Here is a 27,932-nt window from a genome sequence, read left to right as displayed (position 1 = left end):
AATCTCCCAGCTGGAAAGGAAGGCCACACTCCACCAATCCCATCTACCCAACGGGAAGCCCAAGCCAGAACCTCGTTTCTCCAGTTGCTATAAAGTGCCTTTTCTCCACTCAAATTATATTCTCAGTAATTTGATACAAATTCTCACATGTTTCAAATAGTTCCTCGTCCTTCCTGGTGTTTCTCCCTCTTTCCCCTGGATGTATCCATGACAGGTCAAACCCTCCTTGGAAAGGCATGGGCTGGAAGGTGTTCTCCCATTATCTGGAAGGTGGGAAGGGGTGTCATGGTAGAGAGTAAAATAAGGGGACGGCCAGATCAGAGAGATCTCTGAAAGGGAGCCAGGAAGACCTGAAGAATTCCCTTGCTGTGACAGGAAACAAGAAATAGTTGATACTGTTTGATGCCATCTTGGACCACTGCCAAATGGACAATGTTTCTACCACCCACATCCTTTTCCTGGTCTCCCAAGGCTACACCTGGCTGGTTATAGCAAAGCACCATACTGATGTCCCTCTCCCCTGCTAAATCCTGGTTCTTTCTTATCAGCCAAACTAAGCCTGTAGAGCACAGGACTGACTCATTAAAACTGTGTCCATGCCTGGGAAAGGCTAGTCAAAGGTTTGACACCAAAACTAAGACCGGTGTTCCTAGAAAAGCCAAACAGGATATAGGGCAAAAGCACAGCAGCACCATGTGCAGACAGAGGTCTCTCCCCTTTCTACAGCAACTCCCAGCTGCAGTTACAGAAGGTCTTTACAACCCTGCTGCTGAGCAGCCCCTGTCATCATCTCCATGTTACATATTAGACCGGGGCTGCAAAGGGCTAATGTCCAAGGACAGAAACAGATCCATTATCTCTTCTTCTCCTATGGTTTTTTCCTCTCAAAACTGAATGTGGGAGAAGGCACATGAAAATAAACAGGCATCCTAGTCCAGCTGTTGTTGGAGAGGCAGCCCTGCAGCAGGAATGAACTCCTAAAGTGAAGAAAGCTGCCAAGCAAGGATCATGCAGCCAGTGGTGTGCCTGGACCTTTGATGGCAACAACCACAATTTTGAATTTAAAAGATGGAGGGAGAAGTCAGTGCCAGGAGCAACCCAATCATACAGAAAGTATGGGAAGAGTGGTGGTCTCTTCCCACACAAGCCTTTTAACCCTGGGGATGGATACAGCCACAGCAAAATGAGTTTATTTTCACCACTTCAACTCAGCAGCCTGATTGGATCTGGCAACCTGGTCCATTTCTGTGCTGCAGTCCAGCATGCAATAAACAGAAGTCACATCTGCAGGCTCAGATGTAACCATAAATAGAGCACAGGAACCCAGAGCACTAACAGCTGTGCCAGTCACTGGGTCCAAACCAACCACAGAAGAATAAATCACAAGGTGAAAGGACTGCAGTCGAGAGTCATTAGATTTCACAGTTCTGCTTCCCCTGTGGCTGCTTGTGCGTCCGTGTAATCAGGGAGGTTGTAGTGTGGGCTGGGGTCACAGAGCCAGTGAAGAGGATCTACCTTTGCAGAGTGTGGAAGAGGAGACAGACAGACAACTCTCTTGGGCACAAAGAACAGAGAACTGGATTTGGGGAGAAAACAGCTGGAAAGAGTTTTCCTGTGCCTTGCAATGATGACACTTCCAAAGGCCAGCAGCCTCCAGCAGATGCCTGATGTTCAGAGAGGGGAAGGCTCGAGGCAGCAGTTACCTGTAGCAGTTGTTATGGTATTTGTTATAGCTGCCCAGGGCTGTCAGGCATCCCAGACAAATTGCATACGAAAAGAAGATTTGAGTGCCTGCATCCATCCAGACCTGCAAGGGAGACCAAATATAGGTGAGAAGACAAGGCCAGCACAGACACTGCACGAATGGGAACAGAAAGAGCCCAAGGGCTGCTCTAAGCACCAGAAAGGCCAGGGATCAGAGGTCCAGCAGGACTACTCTGCATTGAAACAAGCCTTTTCTACAGGCAAGTTGTACGGTGCCAGGAATTACAGTGCCCAGTGAGGCACACAGGGGGGTCTAGGAGTGCCAAAGGGAAGGGATACATCAGGAGCCTCATCTGCCCAAATCACATACAGCTCTCCATCACCACCTCTTGTTTTCTTTTTTTCTTTCTTTCTCTGACAAACCTGCAGCACTCTGTGACACCCAATAGCCTTCCAGCAAGAGGAGACCAGAAGAACTCATTCCATGAGAGCTGAAGGAGCCCTCTGCCACCAGAGGAAGGGAACTTGATTTGGGCAAGTCCAATCTCCCACTGGCCAGTGCAGGGACATACAGCTTGTGGTGGTGGCTCTTCCCTCCAAGACCTAACGTAAAGTCTCCAAAACGTCAAAGAAATTCAACTGGGGAGGAATACTGGAAATAAACAGTGGATTGCAAAAAACAGCTCCTAAAAGAACATACAAGAACACTGTTATTCCCGTGAGGCCCTTTGCTCTCGCTGTCAATAACACATCCCAGGGCTCTAGGGCTGACATTTGTCAATGCCAAATTTCATCTGAAAGCCTAGCTGTGCGCAGCCACAAATTCATCCACTGTCACTGCCTTCTGCAGACAACAGCAAAAGCAGCAACCAACAGTGAGGAATGAAACAGTGACAAAGATTATTAAATAAACCTCTCCTCTCTAAGATCTTTTTTTTCCCTAGGGGTTTTATAAAACAGAGATGAGACAATCATTCAACCGTTGCTGAAGAGTAGCCACATTGTCGAGACAAGGAGCAGAAATAAAGTATTGCTGGGACAACTTTATGAGAAAAGTCTTCATTTGACTACACTCTCCTCTCCCAGAGAGGCAGTGCCAGTGAGCCCTCAGACAAACACCAGCCTTGCCCCAGAGCCCCTCTGAGAAGAACAGGAGCCATTGGAATGCACCACAGTGCTTTCCACAGGTTTTGACAACTTCAAGTCACACCTCCAAAAAAGACCTCATGTCCCCAGGCAATGGTCAGCTGGGCAGCACCTGCCCAAGCACCCCTGCTGCTCAGGCCACCCTTACCTTGGTTCTGCCTTTCCTCTTTTGTACTGGCCAATCTTGTGGTGAGAGATTTTGGTTTATATTTCCTTCTTTTTCTTCCTGGGCTGATGGGCCTTATGAAGGCATGTTACAGCCCCATTAACAGCCATTTTCCCAGAAGAAATTCTGGATTCAACTCAAGGCACCGATGCACAGAATAAATCCTCTCCCTGCCCACTGCTGCTAACCCCAGCAGGGAGAGAAGGCCAAGTGCTGCTAGGGCCAGGTTTGGTAAAACTGACTCTTCTGCAAGCCACTTGTCTAACATTCAACTCCTCAACCTTCACTTAAGTCCGTGGAAACCCTGGACTCAGGGTTTCAGATCAAACAGGGAGTGAGATCAAATCTCTGATTTGTAAAGTGGGAAGGGGCAGGTGATAAGATGGGACTAGAACAACTAATTTGAGGCACTGGGAAGTGAAAAAATGTAATTGACCTCAGTGTATTTTACTCTTTTTGGAGATGAATGGGATGAGGGCATTAGAGAGAAAGGTATTCATTTTTTCAGTTCAAAAATATTAGAAAAAGATCAAAGCTCTTTTTAAAATTTATTCCTAAAGCATCAGCATCCTTGTGGGCAGTAAGGGCACAGGTTTTATTTTGCAGCTATATTTTACACACAGCAAGGCACTAAGGTGAGCTGGACCAGCAGACACCTTTGCATCAATAATTTAAACATCCTTGCACAGACTGGAATCAAAGGCTTTGTTAGGTTTGCTTTTTATTTTGCTATTCATTGTTGGAGCTCTTGTTTTCCATCAAATTTGAGCTCAAAACATGCCCTCTCATGGGGTTTGTAGCTCTTGTTGCTTAATTTGTCAAAATAACAAGACATTTGCCAATAAACTGCCTACCCCATGCTTGTCATAACATCAGATTCAGTTGATGCTTTTCAACCAGATTTAACAGTTTTCAGAAACCTCAAGGATATCAACTACCTATGGATTGCACAGCGGTTAGGGACTGGGAAAAGGACAGGAACTCAGGGTCCCCACTGAGCAGAAAGCTACAGGGAAGAAGAGCCAGCCAGTGTTAAATATGGCACAAATCACACAAGCACAGGAGAAATACCCCTCACGCAGAAAAAGAACTGGTGCTTTACCAGCCATGGTGGAAGCCGAATGCCAAGAGGTCAAGCTTCTTTAGCTCTGTGGCTTATGACGTGACTCGTTTCTAAAATGCAGTGACAACCCTAACTGTGGAGCAGAGACCAGCCCGGGGTGTGTGGGCTCCTCACTTCACTGCCTGCTCTTCCCAGTCTCACACCTGGGGAGTGCACACCTGGCTGGGTGCGTGTCCAGCCCCAAAGGGATATCTTTAGGGAATACAAGACCTGCCTCAGCATGTTGTTGGGGGTTAGATTTTGTTCCTTTTTACTCTAAAAAAATTTTTTCCCCATAAGTTCCCAAGGAGACTAAATGTCGTACTTAAGAGTATTTAACAGAACAAAGGGGTGGTTGAAGCTCAGAGGGAAGTGGGGGTTTGAGGCAGGTAAAGGACAGAGCTTCAGGCAGCTTGGGACTCTGGTTTTCAGCATTCTGGGAGAAGGCATGGCTGGGTTGGTGCTCCTGCTGGAGGAGTTCACTGTCTCTGGTGGAGTGCAGTCCTGGGAAATCCGCCATCATCTGCTTGCCCTGGAATTCTGAGCTTCTCTGCCACCCTGTGAGAGCTGGGCCAGCCCTGTCCCGCCGTTGTGGTTCCATCAGCGCTGCTCATCTCACTACACAGTGATCCTGCACCCCCTGCCCCTGCTGGGACACCCTGCCCTGCCCCTGCCCCTGCTGGGGACACCCTGCCCTGCTGGGACACCCTGCCCTGCTGGGGACACCCTGCCCCTGCTGGGACACCCTGCCCTGCCCTGCTGGGACACCCTGCCCCTGCTGGGACACCCTGCCCCTGCTGGGACACCCTGCCCCTGCTGGGACACCCTGCCCCTACCCTGCTGGGGACACCCTGCCCTGCTGGGACACCCTGCCCTGCCCTGCTGGGACACCCTGCCCCTGCTGGGACACCCTGCCCTGCTGGGACACCCTGCCCTGCCCCTGCTGGGACACCCTGCCCCTGCTGGGACACCCTGCCCTGCTGGGACACCCTGCCCTGCTGGGACACTCTGCCCTGCTGGGACACCCTGCCCTGCCCTGCTGGGACACCCTGCCCCTGCTGGGACACCCTGCCCTGCCCCTGCTGGGACACCCTGCCCCTGCTGGGACACCCTGCCCTGCTGGGACACCCTGCCCTGTTGGGACACCCTGCCCTGCCCTGTTGGGACACCCTGCCCTGCCCTGCTGGGACACCCTGCCCTGCTGGGACACCCTGCCCTGCTGGGACACCCTGCCCTGCCCTGCTGGGACACCCTGCCCTTGCTGGGACACCCTGCCATCCCAGCTACCAGCCCGGGACTTTTCCACTGTTCCCAGCTTGGTGCTCTGAGGATCCAGCAGAGGCACCGAGACCAAACTGCCCTGGGTTTTTGTGAAGCAAAGTCCTCGAAGTTCTTGTTTCTGTTTTTGTTATCAATGCTGTAGTTGGGGGTTTTGTTTGTTTGCTTTGTTATACATACTAGTAAAGAACTGCTCTTTCTATTTCCAAAATCTTTTGCCGAAAAGCTTTTAACTGAAAAAATTATAATTGCAAAAAAGAGTGGTAGTGGTGGCTTACATTCTCCATTCCAAGGGAAGCTCCAGCTTTCCCTGGCAGATACCTGTCTTCCCAAACCAAGACACATGTGCTCCCATTTGAAGCAAGGCAGCCTGTGGCTGAGCCCGTAAATAAAGCTAAGCTTGACTTGCAGAGCTTATGATCCCACTTAGCATGACTGTGGAGCACCAGCTCAGACTGCCTGCACATTATTTCACACATTACAAGGTTACTGCAGCTCTTGGGCCAAAGACAAGACACATCTACAACCTTCCCGGTTTCCTTGCAATTCCCAAATTGCTTGGGGGTCTGCCACAGGACTGATGCCGTGTGTGCTCCCGACCCACTGGTGATGGGGTCAAACAGCAGCATCAAGTCCCACAACTGTGAGGTCACTGGGAGTGGAAGGGGTCCAGCCTCCTCCAGCAGCACCACTGGGCTCATGGGGCTGCATGGACCACTCACAGCAAACAGCAACTCAAACCTTTCCTCCCCAGCCTGATCCCTGTGCTAATTTCTCTCCCTGTAGTGACTCAGGGAAATGGCTTTTATCAGCTCTTCCCAGACCACTCTGACTAAAACCCCTTGAGGGGTCAGGCAGGACTCTCTTTCCACTGCAGGTAAAAGCAGTGGAAAGAGAGCATCCTGCTGTGCTCTGGCCACTGCTCCCAAACAGACTGGTAAAGTTTTTCCTGTTCAGATTTTGCTGGCATATTGGCAGCATGGGTATTTTGATTTAACTATTGTCTGCATTTTTCTAAGCCATCCAGTCTATTTAATTCATAATTCAATTTCTTTGAATGTGTTGTTTCCTCCAGTTTGCAATAGCCTCCTGCTCTGTTTTTAGCCAAAACCTTTACACCTGAGCTGCAGTTATCTGAGATGCTTATGGCCATTCCTCCGTCCCTTAATTTTCTCAGCAATATTCACTTTATTACATGTACCGGAATTTAATAGCTCCCAGTACCAAAACAGATCCTTTCTTAGGAAGTTCTCAAAGCACTCACAAATAACAAAAAGGCCACTTTCAAGCAAAATGTTATTGAACCGCAGTGGATGCTATACATCAAATATAGGTGTCATGCTGAGAGGCACTGAAGTGTCCCCATCAGCAAGCAGAGACAGAACAGCACGCAGTGGGTACCTGCTGTGTGGAGGGTCACACTTGGTGTAACACACAGCAGAGAGCAAAAACCAGTCAAGTCTTGAGCTACAGTTCAAGCAGCATTTCTTTTGCTCGTGACATCATGGCTCAGGAGTCAGCCTGCGGCACTGGCACTACCCAGCAGCCACCCACTGCACCGCACAAACACCTCCCTGCCTCAGAACGGGAGATGTGACTCCTAAGGTTTTACTACAAGACTCCCAGGGCACGATTTTCGGATGATTGATGCTCCCCTTCACTCAGGGCTGCCCACATCCCACGGCATTGCACCAGCACAGAGCTGAGGCCCCACTGCACAGCCCAGAGCAATGCTTCTCCCGCCCCCATCCATCCCAGCAGAGAGGAGACAAGGAATGGGTCACCGACATTTGTAAACTGTTCCTGCTCTGTCCGCCCAGCCAAAGGGCAAAGCATCAGGTGCCCAATCCTGAGCCCCATCTGTTTGGAAAATACTCCTTGGGAGTGAGGAACGGGGCTTTGCTCCCCAGTTCATCTCCCTGTGCCAGCACTCGAGGCCCCCGCCGTGCTCTGCCTGAAAGCACTGATCTCATGTTCTCCCCACACCTGCAGCAGGGGAGAGCTCTGCAAAGCCAGCACGTCTCGAGGCAGAAGCTTGCTGGGAAAACAATAAATACGGGGAACAAATAATATTTAGGCGGCCCGTGGTGGCCCTCCCCTCTTGCAGGGAAGCAGCAGCATTTGCTGGCCAGGGAGCAGCAGCACGAAGGGCCTGAATTTGAGGCTCTGACCTCTTCCCAGCGTGGTACAGGGGCCCACAGTTAACCCAGCAGGTCACAGCCCTGCAGGAGACACACATCATCTCTCATCCTCCCTGTGGGGGCTCATCCTCTGCTCAGCACCGACTGTAAGAGCTGCCCTGGTCCAAACCATGACCTCAGTGTTCTCCCTCTGCAGCCACAGGCAGAGTGGACAGACCCCCCCAAAAAATCCTGGGGGCATCTTCTCTTGCCTTCCCTTACTGCCCTATCTATTGGGAAGCAAGAGCCACGAGGGGAATCTGCAGGGGCAAACACTCCAAAAACCAGTCGTGAGGGAAATCGGTGAAAGAAAAGGAGATGGATGTAGAGAAGGATATTCAGAAAGAAATGCACAACTCCGCTGACCATTGGCACCTCCGGTGCTTCCCTGTGTATCCCAGGACTGGGATACAGCCCCCAAATTCAGGGGCCTTCAGCACATCTGGGATGGCTGGAAAGCAGCTTATCACAGAAGCATCCTTCTTTATATAAAGACTGGATAAAGTAAAAGCAAATACAGCATGGTGGGTGTTTTCTGGAGATTTCAAGAGGAAAATAAGAGTGGGAGGCTTTGAGAAATGTTTGCTGCTTTTCCACAGAGACAGAAACTCAGGAGCCTCTGAGCACAACTCCTTCTCCATTCTCACTCATTAAACCTAAGGAAATTGAGCTAAGACACTTCATATCAGAGTGAAAGGAGACTATTGCATTTCTTCTCTTTAAAGCAAACCCAGACACACAAGACAGCCCTTTCTGCATCAAGCCCATCCATCCTCTCTTTATATCTATCTATCTAAACAGCCACTGGCAGTGATCTGAAAGCTTCCATCAACAGAAACCCTGACAGCACCCGAGAAAATTCTTTTAATGACAAGTTTTACACACTTAAATCTTAGTTCTGCTCTGAGTTCCTCTCATTTCATCTTCTCAGTGGTGGATCCCACAATGCATCCCACTCCTTAATCACATTCATTAATTTCCAGAATTTCCTGCTAAATAAAACAGTTGATAAAACTGATAAATGCAAAGGGTGGAGTGATCAAAAGTCGAAATGGAAAATGAACCCCACATCCTCTGTTGGTCCACACTGTGAAGTACACAGCACACATCTGGAGCACAGCAATGCAGTTAAGGAGTGGGAAAAGACTCTGGGCCTAGTTATGACTGACATGCCAACATCATAATATTAAATCACCTACATATGAAAAAAATGAGCTATGAGCTGGTTTTTCAGAATTCTTTTGTTTGAGGACACATAGTTCAAAATAAATTATCTCTTTGGTGGTTCTGCTGTTACCTGCTCATATTTGGGTAAAACTAGTCTTCATTATTCAACGCCTTGGTTTGGCAGTTCTCCATATGGCCTGATCTACCTATCAGACACAATTCATTTACCATTTTAATTACAGGCATTTCACAGGTTGAAGAAGGAAGATGCAGGATGATTTAGGGCACTGTAGACTTCACAGCCAGAAGAGGCCATCATCAATCAGCTCTCAGAGACAGGATTTCCCAGTTCTGTCCAAGGTCACTTGGCAGGTGAAAAGCAATGATTTCCACACACCAGCCTGATATTCTGACATTTAATCGCATCTCAGCTGTTGCTGCTCCCTTGGTAGAATCTGATAAATAATTCATCCCCTCTTTTCACCTAGTTTTTCATATACTTCAGAAGAGCTTTGATTTTGTCCCCCTGCATATTGTTTGCCCTTTGTTTAAACCTCCCCTTGAGATGCCTTCTCATAAGGCTCAGATTGGAGAGGTTATTTTTAATTTTTTTTGTTAATTTCCAAAAAAAATCTCTTCCCGAGGACTAAAGAATCTTCCATTTTTCCAGGCAGTGCAAGATTGCTGGTAAACAATTACAGGTCACTGTCCTTTGAACACAAATCAGTTCTTATCAACTGGGTCCCCATGGGCTGGCAGGACTCTCACCACAGTCCCTGCACAGAGACAGGGGGCACGGCCACACACACGTGGGGCTTGGGGCACTAACCCTTCCCTCTGTGATGGGAAGACACCAGAGAAGACTCAAGCCCTGCTACACAGTTCAGTAGGATGGGTAAAATATGCTAGAAGAAGGCTATCATTGCCGCAGATCCTGCTTTTCTCCCTCAGAAGCGAAGCATTCATCAGGGAAAGTGGAGTGGGCAGGGAGAAGCAAGTTTTCCCCCCTTGGTTCAGCAGTTTCCTCCCCTGGTTCAGAGCCATCCTCTTACTTTGAAAGGCACTCTGCCTTTCAATCAGCATTATCTAGGCTGGAAGGGTGTCCTGCTCCTAAAGCACAGGCTGCAACAGAAAAAGTTTGCTAGGACAAATCTAATGAAGACACAGCCAGAACTAACCATGCCACACCTGAGGTGGCTTAGTTCCGTCCCCTGGGCAGCACAGCCACGGTAACAACGGGACTTTTCATGTGAGAAGGAGCACCATTGAAAAATACGGTTTCATTTCAGAAGCTTATTGCACCTCCTCAGTGCAAAGGGAGACACAATCCCAGCAAACACAGACCTGTCCTCATGCCCTTCCTGCAGCTCCATGCTGAGGGAGCTGCTGTCCCACGCACCTCCTGCCCTACAGCACCAGCTCTTACCTTCCACTGGCAGCACTGATACCCCAGCAGCGCTGGGGCCAGACCAGAAAGAGTTAATGGGGTTACCAAGGGTTTTGCTGGCCTATTTTCCAGGCAGGCACCCTTTAATCTCCTTTGGAAACACCTTCACACAAAGGCTGGTACAACAGCTCAGCTGGAGCCAGGATTTAACATGGAAGAACTTGTCCCAAAGAGATTAAAAGCAGCAGTCGGGCACTGACCCTCCTGTCAAACAGGCAGGAATTTCTCACCAGGGATGGGAAGGAGAGGAAGGCAGGCAGGTCCCAGGGGCTGCTGCTGCAGCATGCCATGGCTCCCACCATCCATGCACCACGCTTCCCAAGGAGGATGGAGCACGTATTCCAGGAGCAGGGCTCACCCCCATAAGCAGCACGGTGCAAAGTGGCACCCCAACCACCGTCTGGTTACACGGCAAAGGAGCCTCCCCAGGAAACAGGAGGAATAACTTGCATCACTCATGATAAAGGATTAAATCCCCACTGCCCATACCCCTGAGCAATTCAGACAGGAAAATATGGCAACAGCACTGGAGGGCAAGACAGCGGGGACTACCAGAAAACACACTAACATCACAGCTCTGCCTTATGGCCAAAGAGAGGGAAAGAGGGGTCAGACAATGGAAATTGGAAGAAAGAGTAGGAAAACAAAAAGGAGAGAGGGAGGGCTGACAGAGGAATCCGCGCAAGCACAGCTTAGCCATTCATTCCCCCACCTCCACCTTACCTGAGGGTCCCCAAGGCGACTGATATCTGGATAAAGGTAAAAGAGGATTCCCTGCGATGCCCCAGGCAAGGAGACTCCCCTGATCAGCAGCACAATCAGCATGACGTACGGGAACGTGGCAGTGAAGTAAACCACCTGGGAGGAGCAGGAAGGGACAAGAGTGAGAGAGCAGCACGGGCCAGGGCACACAGTGCCAGCCAGGAGCACAGCACTGACCCCCGGGGCTGCGAGAGGTGGGCAGGGGACAGCTCAGGCTGCTGTGCTGGGCACCTTGGCGTCTCCTGCAGCAGAAAGAAAGGCGTTTTCAAATGCACTCAGGAAACTTATGACATGCCATTGCATGTCTGGAGCCAGAGGAAACCCTTCTAGTCCTAGGAGAGATCCAGACCCTGAGCCAGGCTGTGAGCAGGTGGGAGTCAGAGTGGGTCTGCTGAAGCCAGTGGTATAATATCTACGTGCATCAGAGAAGGAGCTGCCCCCAGACTCCAAACAGAGTCTGAGTGACATACAGTCTCTTCTCCGTGGCATTTAGGGCCAAGGGTAAAGGGGTGTGCAGGTAATGCCCTGGAAAACAATTGCCACTAAAGAACCACCAGGGACGGTGCTGGGGGTCCCCAGCCCAGGGGAACTGGCACAGGGACTGTGCCCAGCCCTTCTCACTGCTGTGACTTGCAGCCACTGCCTCTGAGTGACCCCAGTTCAATCACCCACCGGGGGCATTGCAGGCACAGCAGGGCTGCACACCTCGGAATTGGCAAATCCAATTCCAAAAACCCAAACAGGACCTGGAACACCTGTCCTCTTGCTTTTCCTGCCACTGGCCCCATGAGCATTGCAGACACATTCAGGTAGGGTTAAAATCCTTCTCCTCTAGCAAAGGAATTACATCCCTTGGGAGAATGCTGGAAACCAGTATCAGCTAATCCTTTCAGGGACTTCACCTCTGGTACATGTGATGCTCAGTCTGGGAACTACCAGGGTGCTTTCAGGACTGTTCATGCTACTGCTGGAGCATGCCACAATGACATCACCTTGCAGTCTGTTCCCCACACAAAGTGATATCGCGAGCTCATGCAACCTCTTCAACAATCCAAGTCATGTGATTAATCCTTTTGCATTGCTTCCACACCTGAAAGAACTATTGGCCACCTCGAGAAGAGGTTGTTCATTATCATGCTAGGCCAAAAAAAGAAATGTTGCTTCTTCAGGTTTTTCCTGTGTGGACATGCTGAGGGAGGACTTGCATCAGCATGCTTCACCTGAACGCTACGCTACAGCTCCTTTCTCAGCTCTGGCAGTTGTGCTCTGGAGAGCTCATCTCTGGGGAAAGTGCAAAATGTAATGATGTGAAGTGACCCATTTCTCACACCTGCCCATCCCTTCAGAATAAGTTGTTTAAAACCCACCTAAAGCCCACCATCTCTTAGTGGGAGTCACAGGCTGTGACTCATCTTTGGCACTTTCTGCATTAGGGCACGTCCTACTGAGAACAAGCATATGATTTCCCTGGATAGTATGACCGCTTCTGCTCTGCCTCTGGGTAATCTTTGTGATCTCAGTCGTGATTCAAAAAGAGATTTGGTTTTCTGGATCCACTCTGATAGACTCCATCTGAATAAAACAATGTCCAAAGCACCTAATTCTGCGAGTCCTCCCCCAGGTCAGGGCACACAATCCCCAGTGATTCGGTTCTGTATTGCAGGACAGGATTTGAAAGGTATCCCATCCTTGAAAACACCCAATACTAGACTCTCTATCTGCAGCTCCAGGTCCTCTATGCATTTCATATGCCCTGCTCTATGTATCTCAGCAGTCATGGATAACACTGACACAGAGATCAGTGAAAAATACCTCCTTGCTGAGGCTCTGGATTGCCTGAGATGTCTGGAGCAGGTTCATTCCTGTCCCTCTGAACCTGCATCCTGAACACTGTAGAAACCAAGGATGGGATCCTTCAGCACAAGTAAATGCCATCATTCCCCATAGTCTCAGATTTTCAAGGAGCCTCTGATTTCGAGCTGTACAGTGATAGCAAATTAAATCTGCAGGTCCTGCAGTTTTAACCACCGTCACTGTATTTACCACACAACTAAAGTCTTACTTCAGGAAATAACAGGATGCAAGCCTAAGCTTTCTCAGCCCGTGAAAGCAAGATTAAAAACAAGGATCATGAAAACAACTCATTGTTTAAACTCATCTTTAAAACTCATTGTTTTAAAACTCATTGTGTAAACTCATCTTTAGAACCTTAGTGCATGTTCTTCCAGGATTCCAGGATGCACATGCTTGGCTTAATCTCTAAAAAACATCAGTTTTAGGGGCTCAGGGTACAAACTGGTACATGTCTGGTATATGATTTGGATTCCCATTTTGGTAATGTGCTTTATGTGTGAATTATGTGATATGTGCTTTACAGCCTGTGTGAATTAGTGTGATAAGCTTTTCCCTCCACAGTCACTCACACCTCCACCAAGACCAGAGGCCTGAATTTGGAGAACGTTTTGATGGATTAAGATTGCCAAGCTTCTATCTAACAACAGGAACATCTCGACCCAATGAGATATTACTCAGTGCTTGGCTCAGACCCAATCTTTTTTTTTATCTTTTGAGCACTGTTAGGACTAACTACATCACTAGGAACCTTGCCGGGATCAGTGTGATCGTTCTGTCACATGCTGGTCAACAACACCCAGGGTTTTATTTGAATCTGATCCACATGCCTCAGCAAAGTGGTTCCATCTGTGACAACCTCCTGCCTGAGGGAGCACTCCTGGGGTCAGCCAGTCCCTGTGCTGGAGGATGAGAACCACTGCTGATCTGAGTAGGGTGATTTCAGCTCAGGATATTTGACTCTCCACAGGAAAACCCTCAGAATTCAGGAATATTTCTTTCCCAGTGGGGTTATATTCCCACAGCCATCATTTTAGTCAGATTATGAAATACACGGAGGGTTGATAAACCTATGGACACTGTTGCTTCACCAAAAGAAGGTTTCTGTTTTCGAGATCTCACCATCCCTAATACCTTTTGCTAAGAATCACTTGCATTTAACTGAGAAGTTGTATCTAAAATGGATGGAATTTGTTCAGGACTTCCCACACTACGTTTGTTGCATCTCAGTATATATTTGCTGTATCTTAGTATATATTTGCTGTTATTAGACTGCCTCTGTTTTCTTGTGGCAGGCCACCACAGCAAGCAGTTGCTCTTTTCTTCTAATTTTACTCCATGGAAACCAGAAAATACCATCCCTGCAAGCTCCCTGATTTCCCTGTCATGTTCCATAATCCCAGACTATTCTGGAAGCAAGAGAAACTGCTGACATCCATGCCATCACCTTGATGGAAACAGGTGCAGCCAAAATTTACACCCCATCACACACGATGGCTCGTTCACGACATGCAAAGGCACCGTTCAGGAAACACACTAAACCTTTTCATTTCCATCTGTTCTTGCTGGCTCCAGACAAAGCTGGCTGAGAATGTTGTCAGGAGGCGGCTGCAGAAACTAAGTAATGGGGTCAGTGCAAATGAGAGTGGCACAGTCTGTAATGGAATGGAGCTGGACGGTCACACCAGCTCTTCCCAAAAACATTCAAAGAAATCACTCTGTGGTGACGTGTGAGGGGAAAGAAAAAGGAGACCCTTATTGCTGGAGAACATGAGCAACTGTAGGAAGAGCTGGGACAAACAAAAAGCATAAAAAGACAACTCCTGTGGTACTGAGGCAGGGAGGGCTTTGTGGCCATCATGATTACCTTTGTTTATAGCTAAGGAATTTGAAGATTTTCCATCTGCGCTTGCCAGCAGAGGCAAAAACACGCCGCTTGCTCACGCTGTGCTGGGAAGGAAGGGAACATGCAATCACCCCCTACAGAAGAAGACTGCAGGGTCTCCTGGGGCTGTGGATGGAGAGGGACTAGATGGGGATATACAGCTTGAAAGTTAATGCTCAGAGAGGCCTCAGTGCTCCCATCCTTTCCTGCCCAAAACCACAGAGCCTGGCTCACACTGCTGCTGCCCATTGGACCCTGCAGGCTCCCAACGGCTTATGCAGACAGTGGCTCCCAGGGAACCTCAAGGACCTCTCTGAACCTGTAAAAGGTGAGCAGAACCAATGCTGGGACCAAGGGAAGAGGCCTGACCTGAGCCAAGGACTCACCTTGCCCGTGGACTTGACCCCTTTCCAGATGCAGAAGTAGCAGATGATCCAGGCCAGCAGGAGACACAGAGCCAGCTCCCAGCGGAGACCACCCAGGTGCTGGATGCCATCAGAAATCTTCAGCACTCGCCTCCTGAGTGGGGGGGAACGTGCAAGGGTCACTGATGCTGGCCACCAATGTTCCCAGCACCATGCTGGTCCTCACCTCCTCAGTGCCTGATGGCTTTGGGGAGAAAAGCTGTCTTAGTAACAAGGTTCAGCTCTGAGCTGAAAGCCTGGAGGAATTAAGAAGTGCTCTTCTCTGGAAAATACTGCCAGCCTGGCAGGTCACACATGGACACACAAAGCTCACCTACATTTCTGACATGATCCAATCCTCAGAGTGAGGGATACGCTGCACTTACCGTGCAGACTCCATCAGGACCACCCAAGAAGCACTGCTGTCCAATCCCTTTTCCATAGCACACTTCTCTTTTGAGGCAGCCACATAATTGACCTCAGGACCTAGAGCAGCACAGTATCCCATTCTGTGACCAAGACCCAACCAAGACCACCATAATCCCCACTGCACAGTCAGAAGAGGCCACCTAGAGCATCTCCTTGCATGGAGATAAAATCCTGAGCTATGTGATACAAACGAGGTTAGATCATAGCAGCCTTTCCATGTCATGTGCATGTCAAATCTTCCTAACACTCACAAAAGTAAGGACTCATCCTCCTCCATCTCCTACACCACACACACCTGAACCTGGCTGTGAAACCCCAGGTGCAGTCGCAGAATCCCAAGCCTGAGACAGGCAGAGAGGGACCTGAACAGCTCTGGAGCCCAGCCTGTTGCAAAAGACAGCAATTATCCCAAAATAAAGGTGCTGCTGGAGAAGCCCTGTCTAAGGCACACTGCTGCCCTCCTTGCCCCACAGCCTTGCAGGGACTGAGCGGGTGAGAGAAGGGTCGGAAAAAATCACACTGCTCTCCCTGATGTGCCTTCTAATGCTGCTCTTTGCCTGCTTCTAAGGACGTGGACTCTAACCAGTGCAAAGGGTGCCACTGGACCAGAACTAACTGGGTGCTGCACTGCAGCCAGAGGAGACCTGTGGAGTGTGCCATCAGCTCAATGGCAGGTGAGAGCTCCTCAAAGAAATGCTGGCCTCCTCACTCCCTGCCCAGGGAGGGCAGGAGCAGATGCTGCATCAGAAGCAATGGACAGTGGAAATTTCCAATCCCACGCTGCTTTTAGCCCGGTAACACAGGGGTGGTCACAGCAGTGACAGAAACAACAACTTTTCCAGTGTTCAGCCACAGGAAAAGCAGTCTAAGACTACCATCTAACCACTTGTGAGCAAAAGGCAGAGGGAGAGCACAGGCTCAGGGAGCACACAGGAGGCAAAGAAAATATAAAAACTTTGAAGTTTAAAAGCAGTGTCCCTGTGCTGAGCTGAGGAAGCCCTGGGGGTGCTGTGTGTGTGCTCCATCCACTCCCAAGGGTAGGTGAGGACAGAGCCCTCCATCCCTCCAAACACGCAAGGGAAATGCACGGTGGCAGCAGAGGGGCTCCCTGCAGGCATTCAGCCAGGGCTCAGTGCTTAACTCGGCCTGCTGAGGATCATCAGGGATCCTGAGCAAACAGACCTGTGCCTTGGTGACAGATAGAAAGCTACTCTGTACCCCAGGGGAACTAACGCAAGGGGAGAGAACAATGAGCAAGAGGGACCGAATTTCAGTGTCAAGTTATCTGACCTTAGCACTTTGTTTCCATTCTGGTGAGTTTCTCTCCTCAGCATAACTTGAATATTAGCTGCCTTATAGTGAAAACATCACTTCTATTTTGGAGATAAGACCAGTGCACATACAAAAGTCACCACCCACCATGCCAGAGCCTCCTGGGAACATGCTGGTGTCACACAGCAGCACGGATTCAAAGGAGTGAATGGATCAGTGAGACCAAAAAGGCCCAAAGGTCCGGAGGGACAGGGACAAAGCATCATAGAAGGACAAAATCAGGTGGCTCTGAGGCATGCCAGCACAGCTCCAGAGCAACACCACGGGCACAGTGAAGTTAATCTTGACTGACGAGGCTGCCCCTGAGAGCCTTCACTCTGACTCGCCCGGCTCCCCCCTTGTGTCCTCTTGTGGCAAGCACGGGTTAATAGCATGTGCCACTGCAGTTCATTCCTTGCCCACGGAAGCTCTGTCTGAGAGGGAAGGGCTGGCCTTCACTTACTCCCAGAACTCGATGACCGGAGACGTGGCGTTTTCGCTGGTCACGTTGAGCGTGGAGTTTGCCTTCTGGAGCTCCAGGCAGTTCCCTGTAGGAAAGGCCCAGGGGCAGGAGGAGTGTAAGCAACAGTGCTCAGAGTACCAGAGGATCTGAAACATCCCTCCCTGCCCATCCACGGTGATGAGACTCACTGACACTGGCTCCGGGACAAGTTTTGTATAGTCCCAAGGATCCACACAGACAAAAAATTCCCTTCCATGGAAGGGTTGGCAAGAAATCTAGGACACTTAAGATGATGCCATTTAATTTTTCCTTCCAGTGGGTACAGTCCTGATCAGCACTGGGTCTGTGGCTAACACACAGAGCAGGACTGAAAGATGCCATGAACTATTTTGGGCACCCATTTTATGGGGAGCCCAGAGCAGGAGTCACCATAGGGGTGACCACTGCACAGCACAGCACTGCCTAGCAAAACCTGAGATCAACCAAGCCTCTCCCACAAAAGTGCCAACAGCACTGCAATGACCTAGAACCCCAAAACCTGTGTCCCACCCACACAGGAGCAAGACGCTCTCCTGAGGCTTGGCCCCGGGCAGCAGCAGGTTTCCCTCAGCTGGGATCTGCTGGAGGACAGGCAGAGGGGTCCACACCCACCTGTGTTCCACTCGTGGTCACAGCTGCCCCAGGGGAGGTCAATGGTGAAGGAACTGAAGAGATAGAACAAGGCCCAGGCCAGGACAATGATGTAGTAGAAGTTGAGCAGTATGACGATGACCTGTGAGGCGTAGCCAATTCCTGCAGAAAGCGAGCCCCAAAGGCAGGTGACCCTCAGGCCAGGGACAGGCACAGGATTCCCTTTGGGAGCTGCTCTCCTAGTGCCTGTGCCTGCTGCTCTGCCTTGGAATGCCCTGCCCCATCAATGTCAGTGCACTGTCCCCTCCCCAAAGGCCACTATGCCACAGCAGTGGGCATCCAGTCAGGGTCCCCAGGCCCCCGTCCTCCCCCCTGCCACAGCCCTCCTGCTGAAAGGGTGGCAATGGGAGGGACGCTGGGCAGGGGCTGGGCAGGTTACGGTTGGAACTCCACCCAAGGGGGCAGAAACATACGATGGCACGGCACCTGCTGAGTCACATCTCCTCTAACAAAACCAATTTTTTTAATATTTTTCACTTGCCTTCTTCCCTTTTGTTTGGGAAGCCCTTTTATTAACACTGCACACCTTCTCTGGGAGGCATTGGAGAAGCAGGTAAAGGTTTTGGCACATGAGGAGGAGGCAACTGTGACTTTCAGAGAAATCACAGAAATTGGCTTGAGGCTGGATAACTGTGATGAAACAGGGCTAGAAACAGAGGATCTGACTACGAACTATTCATTAAGAGAGCTGTCCCCTTCATCAGTAAGGTTTTACCCAACCTGTGAACTCACAGAGATGACTGAGCATCAACTTAAAAAATACCAACAGCATGCTTTAGTTTACCCATAACCACCAGCAGCATTTTCCCTATTTGCCTCTTAGAGAACAACCTTGGTTGGAGCACAGAGCTCCTGGCCGAAGCTGTGGCCATAGAGAAGGAAACTGGGATGCAATGTAACAGTGAGAACTGTCAGGTGAAGAAGGTGATCCACTTCTCCAGCAGGATTTTGGAAAGGGAGCAGGCAGTGGCCCTCTCAGTCAGGTGGGATATGTGGAGGTGTATAATGATCCAGGAGATGTGGGGAGACACCTCTGCTCACCCCCCTCAGGAGGGCTTCCCCACCTGACCCTGCCCTCCCAGCGCCCTGCACTCACCTTCAAAGAGGGGACAGATCTTCCTCCAGGCTGTCACCCCTCCCTGGCTCGTGTACTGCCCCAGCGCTGTCTCCAGGAAGAACACTGGGATGCCACAGGTGAAGAGGAAGATGAGGTAGGGGATGAAGAAGGCACCTGGCAGATTCAAGAGGCAAACAGAAAAATGAGCCCCATGAGGGGACTGAGGTCAGGCTGCCTCCAGGCAGTCACCAGGCAGGTTCCTCCTGAGTTCATCCCTTGGAGGGGTGGCAGCTGGGGAGATTGGAAGATCACAGGATGGCAGAAAAAAAAAAAAATAAATCTTCCTCACATTTCATCTTCTGGAGTGATGTGATTACATGAATAATTCAATATATACAAAGAATAGAGAAGAAAGTTGTGAATAGCTGTATGGAAATACAGACATTAAATGTAAAGACATTACAACCTCTAATCAGGTTGGTGGCTTCTTTCACATTGATTATTGTGGCTGAATAAGCTGACAAACCCATGGATGCCAGCACAAGGCTCTGAGGAGCACATGGAGACTGACACTTTTGCCCATCTGGGTTGCTCAATCATTTGCTTGGCGAAAAGCAGCAGACGTGCCAGGCTAATGTTAATTGCAGTAACGGCCTTTACCCCTCAGAGCACAGGAGACAGCCCCACGAGAGGGTCCACGCACATCATGTGCCCCTCACACGTCACGTGCCACTGGAGCTGCTCAAGCCCTGCCGAAAGGACACAGGTCAGGACAGAGGCAGGCTCAAGCAGAGAGCAGCCTCTTGGACTGTGGTGGGCTCAGAGGGCACGCAGCAGGGTCAGAGGTGGCAACCCAGGCAGGCACTGATTGTGATTTCCCTGCACAGGCTTTTTCCCTGCCTGTGAGATGCTTTGGGCTCAGCTGGGTGGGGATGTATGCGAAATAACAACCCTGGTGCACCAGAGAGCTCAAAACCCAGGAGATTTCATTAAGAAGCTTAGCTAGCAGGCAGGGGTAGGGAAAGTGAAGGGGCACTTTGGGGACTGGCTGGGATTCCCACCCTGTGCTCATCTCAGCCAGCTACAGAGCCACAGCCCACCCTTCTTGAAGGGAAAAAAAAAAAAAAAAAAGCAAAATAGACAGGGAAGACAGCTTGGCAGCTCCCTGTGGACAAACAGGAGCTGAAAGGAGTGCTGGCTTAATGGTTTGACTCAATGATCTTAGAGGCCTTTTCTAATCTCAGTGGTTCTGTGATACCTGGCAGGTCTGCAGGAACAATGCTGTCCCTCGACCAGTAAACAAAAATTGGTGAAGGCAAATGGCAGGGGAAAGGGCTGGCCCAACACCTTCACCTCAACTCCCCACTTACACAAAATCATATCACCATGAAAGTCCAGCCTGTTTCCAAGAAAGATTGTCGTCATGTCAAAGTTTGTGTTTAACTAAACTCCAGGAGAGGTCTCTGGGGCAGCAAGTCAAGCTTTCCAGCCCAGTTTCCCCTTATTTTCAGCCTGCAGTCTGGCCTGTCTCTGAACCTCTGGTTCAGGAATTTCAGGAAGGTTTCAGGAGGGTCCTGACATGTACGCTGTGCAATAGCACAGAATTTTGGAGCAGAGAAGGCAATGACTCCCTAGGCAGTCCCAGTGCCCTCCCCATCCCATTTTCAGCAGAGAGGCCTCGGCACTGGCAGGTGTGGGGAGCTGGGGTGGGGGTGCAGTGCTGGCAGCCACACCACCAGACAGGCTTCCCTGGTATTTCCCAATCAACAGGGCCAGCCTGCCCAGGGAGGGCCTGACCCTGCCACTGCAGGGGAAAGCAAGAGCAAACAAGAGCAAAAAGAACAATTTTTTTGCTTTTCTTTGTTGTTTTTTCACTACTATGTAGGGCTTTGGTATCATGCACTGGGCATTAAACGTGTAAGGGACCGCTCTTCCTTTGTTATGTGAAAATATCCCTCAAAACTCACATTTTGCAGATACCATTTTCTTGCAGGGGCTCATATTTAGGCAGGCAAAGCAAGAGCCGAGGGCAGTTATCACCACCCAGTTATCACCACCGTCTCCACACAGTTCAGGAGGGAGACAGAGAGTTTTCCAGCAGGGCAGAACTACCTCAGAGTGATGGCAGTGCTTGGCAGTGCCATCTTGTGATGGCAGGCACAAGAATTAATGGTTGTAGGCTGGTTATGATTGACCTGGCGCTGGAAATTAAACAAAGGCCCTGCACCTTTACGGAAGAATGGGAGAAGCAAGTGGCTGGACCAGAATTCCTAAAGGAGTATGAAGCAAAACCTCTGGCAACTTTTAAAAGTCAACTTGAGGCATTCCAAGGGTTTTGATACAGCGCTGTCTGCAGGGGGGTGGCTTCTGTGGAAACCTTGTGTCCTGCACCACCTCATCACCCTGCTCTGCCCCAGGAGAAATCTTACAGAAACTGCTTTCCTTGCCACACAGGAGTCTCGTGCCCCATCCTTGCTCTAACCTTATGGAAAGGGGGCAGGAGATGAAAAACCTGCCTGGGACTTCAAAGTCCTCACAGGCTCTACTGCTTCACAGGACTTTGCCTCATGCCCACGTCTCCAGGGAGAAAAGGCCGAGAAATCCCTTTGTGTCTTTCCTCTGCTGCTCGTGCAGCAGCTCCCCTCTCCCTGAGCTCTCCCCTGGCCCAGGGCAAGGGATGCCTGGACAGGATTCCAGCTCCTGCTCCCACCCAAGGAGATAGCACCCAAGGAAAGCTGCAGCAGTGGGGCCAGACACAGCTCAACAAGCAGCCAAGAGGCATTTCCCACAGAAAAAGCACACGTGGAAAATCTCTCCTTTTTCAACAAGGGAAAGAGACTGCCTGACCACCTGGCGAAAAGAAACAAGCGCTGAACAAAGCACGGTGTGAAAGCAGCTCAACAGAGTTTAATCCTCTTGTATGCCACTGGGATGAAAGCAGTTTAGTGAGGCCCATGAGACTACCCCAGGCTCAAGCCAGGGGATTTCAGCCGCAGGTCCCCAGTGCTCACTCCCTGCCAGCTCCCAGCCAAGCACCACTTCCCCTCTCCCCTGCCCTTCTGGAGGACCCAGTTAGCAGCCCAATCTCCAGACAGGGAGAGCAGCTCCCTCTCTCCACGCCTCTCTGAGCCAAAGTTGAGGAAAACCGTGTCTTCATTTTGGAAAGTTTTGTCCTTTAAAAGGCAGCCACAAACAGTGGAAGCCCCCAGCAAGCCTCCACCTGCACAGCAAGCCCAGGTCTGCTGCCAAGACACAGTGCAGCCTGGCCTCAGCAGCTCTGCCGTGCTGGCACCTCAGAACGCCCTGCTTCCCTGGCTCTGCATCAGCCACCTCCAGCTGCCCTCTCACAGCCCTGCCGTGGGGACCAGAGGCAGGGCTCCCCTCTCCCCCACCTTCCAGCTCCAGTAGATGCCAAGGGAGTACGCTGTGGGGCAGGAGTGCTGCTGTACTTCTACCCGAGGCAGCAGAAACCCTTCGCTCTGGCCTGTCCCTGCCCCCGGCACCCAGGGCACAGCCCTCCATGGACACACACAGGAGCGGTGCTCATGAGCTCCTGGGAGTTCCCCTGGAACTCTCCTACTCACAGAGCCTCCAAAGACACTGGGGCCCTGTGGCTTCTCACAGCACCCCCTGCTCTCCCACCAGGACCCACCGTCCGATCCCCACGGGACGCCTCAAGTGAGACACATGGCCCAGAAGGCTGAGTTGTCTCCCTGCTCTTCCAGCCTTCCCTCTGCATATAACCATCCTCTTCACACAGCTACAGCCATCAGAACCCCGGGGATATTGCCGCTGTTATCCATGTCCCATTTGGTTCAGAACAAGCCCCTGGTCAGGGCCCAGCTGGCAATACCCTTTCAGCAGGTTGACATCTTTGGCCCCATGATGTGGGCAGAGCTGAGGAGCTGGCAGGATTGGAGGGGGCGTGCTGTGACCAGGTGGCCCTGGCTGCACTTACCTCCGCCGTTCTTGTAGCAGAGGTAGGGAAAGCGCCAGACGTTTCCCAGGCCGATGATTTCCCCAGCCACGGACAGGACATACTCCAGCTTGTTGTTCCACTGACCACGCTCCAGTGTCTGGTCCTCCTCCTCTTCTTCCTCCTTCTCCTTTTCCATGCCAGGGTGTGTGGACACCATTTCGCCATTGCTGACAGCGCCGGGGACTCTGTAATCCATCCCACCTTCAAAAAGAGTTCCCTTCATTACAGCCAGCCCAATCCATGCAAAGAGGCAGAAATTTGGGCCACGGGAGGCAAGAGAGGGGCAAGAACATGCACACACACACCTCAAACTGCTCTTATCTTTCTCCCCATACCAATTCCTGCTGGTTCTCAGAGTACACATGCATTTTCACTACCTAGTCCAAAACTAGTCCTTAAAAGCCACCGTTAGTTTCATTAATTTAAATTGCCTCATCTCAAAACACTCCTGTCTCTGGAAGCCCATCCTCTAAGCCCAGTGTTACACAGAAGACCCAGCAGTTCAGCCTGGAGCTCCCACTGTGTCAGGCGTGGGGAACAGACACAGGGCAGAAGGGGGATGACAGCAGGATCAAATACTTGACAAAGTATTTTATAAGGGTTTCTCTTCTCTTCTGTTGCTGCCTACCAAGGCCTGGTTTTACAGCCCATGCAATGGATGCACAAAGCACACAGAAGTCCTAGACCTAGGAAGAGAACAAACTGAAACAACTTTCAATGGCAGCAACTGTTGCATGCAAGCAACAGTTCAAGCAACCATCTTCAAGGCTGCATGAAAAGGTGATTTTTAGAATGGTGCTGTCTTTCTAACAGCACAGGATAAAGTGTGCAGAAGTCATTGGCATCTGGGATCTTCCTTGCTCAATTCTGCCCATTTCCTGCAAAAGTCCCCACAGCATTGTGCTCAGATCCCACGGCACCATCTCTAAACAAACACGTCTGTGCGAAGAGAAGATCAGCAGAGAGTAGGTGGGCACCACTTCACTGCCCACCTTCCCCCAGGTACCTCCAAGAGGCGGTGGAAGGATTTGGCAGGATCAGGGAGGGTTGAGCCTGTTCCTTCCAGGCGGGATGCTCCTCTGGCTGCCGAGTTCCCCAGCAAAAAGGGTGAGGATTGTGGATCTTCCCAATTCCCTGTGTCAGAGCTGGGATTGCCGAGGACCTGGTGCCAAGGAGGGCAGTTCCCCTCCCAGTGCCAGCCCTCGAGCCCGCTCCACGCACCGCAGAGTGCTCCCCAGCCCCAGCCTTGCGCTGCCATCCATCCCTGCCTGCAACTCCCCGCCAGGAGAGCAGGAAAGGGCAAAGCAGCAAACTCCTCTGTCCGGGGAGAGCTAAAACCGGGCAAATCAGCACTTTGGACCTCTCCGCTCCCCCTGCACCGTGCCCCTGTGAAACACTCGGGGACACGAAGAGGAGTAAGAAACACTGGCAAGCGTTTGACAGCAGCCCAAAGGAAGGGCTGGGAGGAGCCCTCCGCGCTGGAGAATTATTAAACCGGCAGAAAACGCTCGGGGAGCTCTGGGCAGGGCGGCCCCGGGAGGGTGAGGGGCACAGGGAGCCGGGCAGGGCCGGACGGCCACAGACACAGAGGTGTTACCTTGCGGACGGCGCTGTCGGGGCGCGGGCGACGGCAGCGGCGACGGCAGCGCCGAAAGGCGCCGGCTATTTAAAGTGTCGGAAAGCAAAAATTCGGCGGTGGGGTGTAATCCTAGACTTCGCCCGGCCCACATTCCTTCCCCCCACCCCCCAGGGCTGGACAAAAACCCACACATGACTGATTTCACGGCCAGAGCGAAGGGGCTCGTTCCCCCCGCTCGCCGGGCTCCGTCCGGCTGCCGCTCTCCATCGCCTCCCCGCCCGGCTCTGGCCCCGGACAAAGGGACAGCACCGCTCACGGCGGTCTCCGCAGCGCTGCCCGACGGAGCTGAAGCCCCGAGACCCGCCGGGGAGAGGTAAGAGACAAACCATGGGAGTTTCCAGTGAATTCGCTGCCGTGGCTGCGCCTTAGCGGGGAGCTCACGGGCACAGGGCAAGAGCCCGCATCGCAGCCTGCCCCGCGGGTCCCAGGGCTGGGATGCGGCCGGGAGCAGAGGCAGGCAGCAAAGCCGGGAACCAACTGAGCTGAGCGCTCTGCTGTCTCTTACTAAGGGCCCGAAACAGCCCCGGTCAGGAATTGGGCAGGTCGCAAACTCTCTTCCCCCACCCACGGGCATCTCTGCCACTGGGGTTTCCCAGCAGCAGCACTGCCCCCTCCCAGGACTCCACTCGGGAAGCCGCACTGGGAACGGGTAACCACGCAGGAGATGGAAAGTTTTATAGCAAGGAGACGAGCAGCCCCAGTTATGCACTGGGCTGCAAAAAGAGCTGTTCTTGCTCCAGAAGGTCTCGGGATTACAGCAGGTAATGATGACATTAGCTCCATGCTTAGGGGCCGTAAAAGAGGCAAACAGAACAGGATATTGTTCATGGTGGATGTGCTGCAGCTGTGATGGCCCAAGGATACACACGAGACAAGGTTTTAAAATATTTTCATTACATCTGTTGATATATATCTGAGGCAAGAGACAACGGGGGGAAAAAATAACACTTTCGGGGTCAGGGTCCGTGTACAAGATGTGTAAAGTGGCTGCAAAACACGTACAGGCAGTCTGAGAAGGGAGAAGGAGAACAGCAGCAAAGAACCAGCAAACACTGTGGTGTCACCACACGAATCTGGGGTAAATCCACACAGCACCAGACTTCCCGCAGGAGAAACAGGGAAATGGAAGAGAGGCAGGCAGAGGTAAGGAATTAATTCAGCCAAGGAGTGATCAAACACGCCACAACTCCTCATTTCAGGAACAGATGCTTGGTTGAAAAGAGGTTGACATCAAAGGTCCAGGAAAAAGGAAGACAAAGACGAATATGTTATTCACTACATCTCACGGTGTAACAACTAATGTCATTTGATGAAAAATTCAGACGTAAAATAAATTTAAACACTTTTTGCTCCCACTGTGCATAATTAATTAAACGTGGTACCTGTGGCCACCACCACAGAATATCATTTGGAAAGGAACCAAGCAAACCCACACAGAGCTGCTCCTCTTCTGCAGCAGTTAAACAGGGTGGTCCAAATCAGTGATTCTTGAAAACCAGGGAATACGGTTTTCCCATCATCCCTCTTCCAGAAGAGAAGTCATGCAATATGGGGAGAAACAGAACACATCCTTTTTTGTGCAGAAACCATCTCACAGGGAATAGTGCAGCTGTTAAATAGGGTAAGAATGCAGGGATTTAAAAACAACAGTAAAGACAAAGATCTTGCCTTGTACAAGCAACAGATTGGTGTAAGGAGAGAGGAGATTGATTAAGGAAATATTTCTATAGATTGTCAAACTATTGCATTCGTCAGCACCACTGCATGAATATCCCTGGATAAGCACAATTACTGCAGTGTACAGATAGCAGCAATCTTATCAACAAGACGACAAGCTAATTGGCAGGAACCAATAGACTAAGATAGGAAAATGTGCAGTCAATTACAGACTATTTGACTTCCACCCAGTGAGATAAGGACTGCGCTGAACACCACAATAACCCAAAAATGAAAACAAATGTTCAGTGTAAACATAAGCAGCAAGGGGAAATATTAAATCTACAAGCGCAAAAGCAAGTCGAAAAATCCTGAGCTAAGCATGTTTGAAGTAAAGCACCACTTCACACATATTCTGGAGTGAACTAAGAAAATGTCCATATGGACATTCTGGGAGATATTACTTGAAAGACTGACTCTTTTTTTTTTTTTCTTTCTACAGCAAATAGAAAGAGAAAAGAACCAACAATACCACAAAGGACCAGTTGAGACAACACAAAATAAAATATACTTTCAATACATATATTTGAAATGGTAGAAGGCAAAGAAATTGAGTGGGATTTTAATCAACCCATTAGAGGCAATGAAAAATCTGAAGGGAAAAATGCAAAGGATGAAATCTCAATGTCTAAGATTTTGAGTGTGGCTGTATCTAAGGCAAGAGGAAGAACAGGGACAGTCAGAAAAAAAGCTTTACCGAACAGGTTTGCATGAACAAATAAGAGAAACAGAAAAATATGAATCTTTAAAAAAACATATTAAAAAGGAACAAACCTAGGTAATATGCATGCTATGGTAACAGGAAAACAACTTCATCCAGAGATCCACCAAAATAACAGCATTTAAAAATATCTGGATAGATACACACACATAAGTTTACATGGCTAAGGAGAACACCAGGGAGGAGCTTTTGTAGAAGTGCATGTCACCTGGAAAGGTGCAAGCTGAGCCCCCCAGCAGCTGCAGAGCACCTTCCAGTGCCACAACTGCTGGCAAGTGGCAGCACTGACACTGGCACCTGTGTCACTCTCATGCCAACCCCAGCATGGCCCAAGGGGGTTACTGGGGGTGGCCTCCCCTGAAGCGGGTGTGAAATGAGAGGCTGCCTGCTCAGTCACCTCCTCTGAGCACAGGGCTGGTGATGGCACCAGCCAGAGCAGCCACACTCCTCTCAGCCCCATGGCAGGCTGCCGCCCACCCTCTCCTGGGACAGCCCATGCTGCAGCAATGCTCCAGAGCAGGCCCTGAAGATCCAGGCAGGCTCCAAGCACTGAGCAGCTGTACCAGCTGTGCAGCTGGGGCACCGCTGGCTTAGGCACTTCTTCCAACACTCATTCTGGAGAAGAGCAAGAGCTCTGGACCGGGGGGCCACTGCCAGAGTGCCTCATGCCTCAGTCAGGAAAAGAGCTGGAAAATCCTAAAGGCTGTTGATTCATCTTGCATTTTGTTCCTATCTTTCTCTTTACCTTAGAACACTTGCCAAGATTTCTGCCTTCAGCTTGATCCCAGTCTTCCACCAGCAGCCGTGGCTGGGCTACCAGGAAAGTGATACAGCC

At 50.6% G+C, this 27,932-nt stretch overlaps 1 protein-coding gene across 1 annotated transcript in view; it reads right to left on the bottom strand.

Annotated features, from left to right (window-relative positions):
• Nucleotides 1–24,677, bottom strand: part of SLC6A13 (solute carrier family 6 member 13) — a 30,742-nt gene extending 6,065 nt beyond the window's left edge. Inside the window, exons 1-8 of the mRNA XM_066320125.1 lie at nt 24,619–24,677; nt 23,001–23,222; nt 19,082–19,216; nt 17,947–18,087; nt 17,296–17,380; nt 15,075–15,207; nt 10,914–11,048; nt 1,704–1,807 (exon numbers count right to left, since the gene is read on the bottom strand). Coding sequence (XP_066176222.1) covers nt 1,704–1,807; nt 10,914–11,048; nt 15,075–15,207; nt 17,296–17,380; nt 17,947–18,087; nt 19,082–19,216; nt 23,001–23,217 — 950 coding nt within the window. The 5' untranslated portion in view covers nt 23,218–23,222; nt 24,619–24,677. The remainder of the gene's footprint in view (nt 1–1,703; nt 1,808–10,913; nt 11,049–15,074; nt 15,208–17,295; nt 17,381–17,946; nt 18,088–19,081; nt 19,217–23,000; nt 23,223–24,618) is intronic.
• Nucleotides 24,678–27,932: the final 3,255 nt, after the last annotated feature.

The sequence above is a fragment of the Sylvia atricapilla genome, chromosome 5 (assembly GCF_009819655.1).
Source record: "Sylvia atricapilla isolate bSylAtr1 chromosome 5, bSylAtr1.pri, whole genome shotgun sequence".
In the NCBI taxonomy this organism is placed as follows: domain Eukaryota; kingdom Metazoa; phylum Chordata; class Aves; order Passeriformes; family Sylviidae; genus Sylvia; species Sylvia atricapilla.
This window is presented reverse-complemented; position numbering and strand designations above follow the sequence as displayed.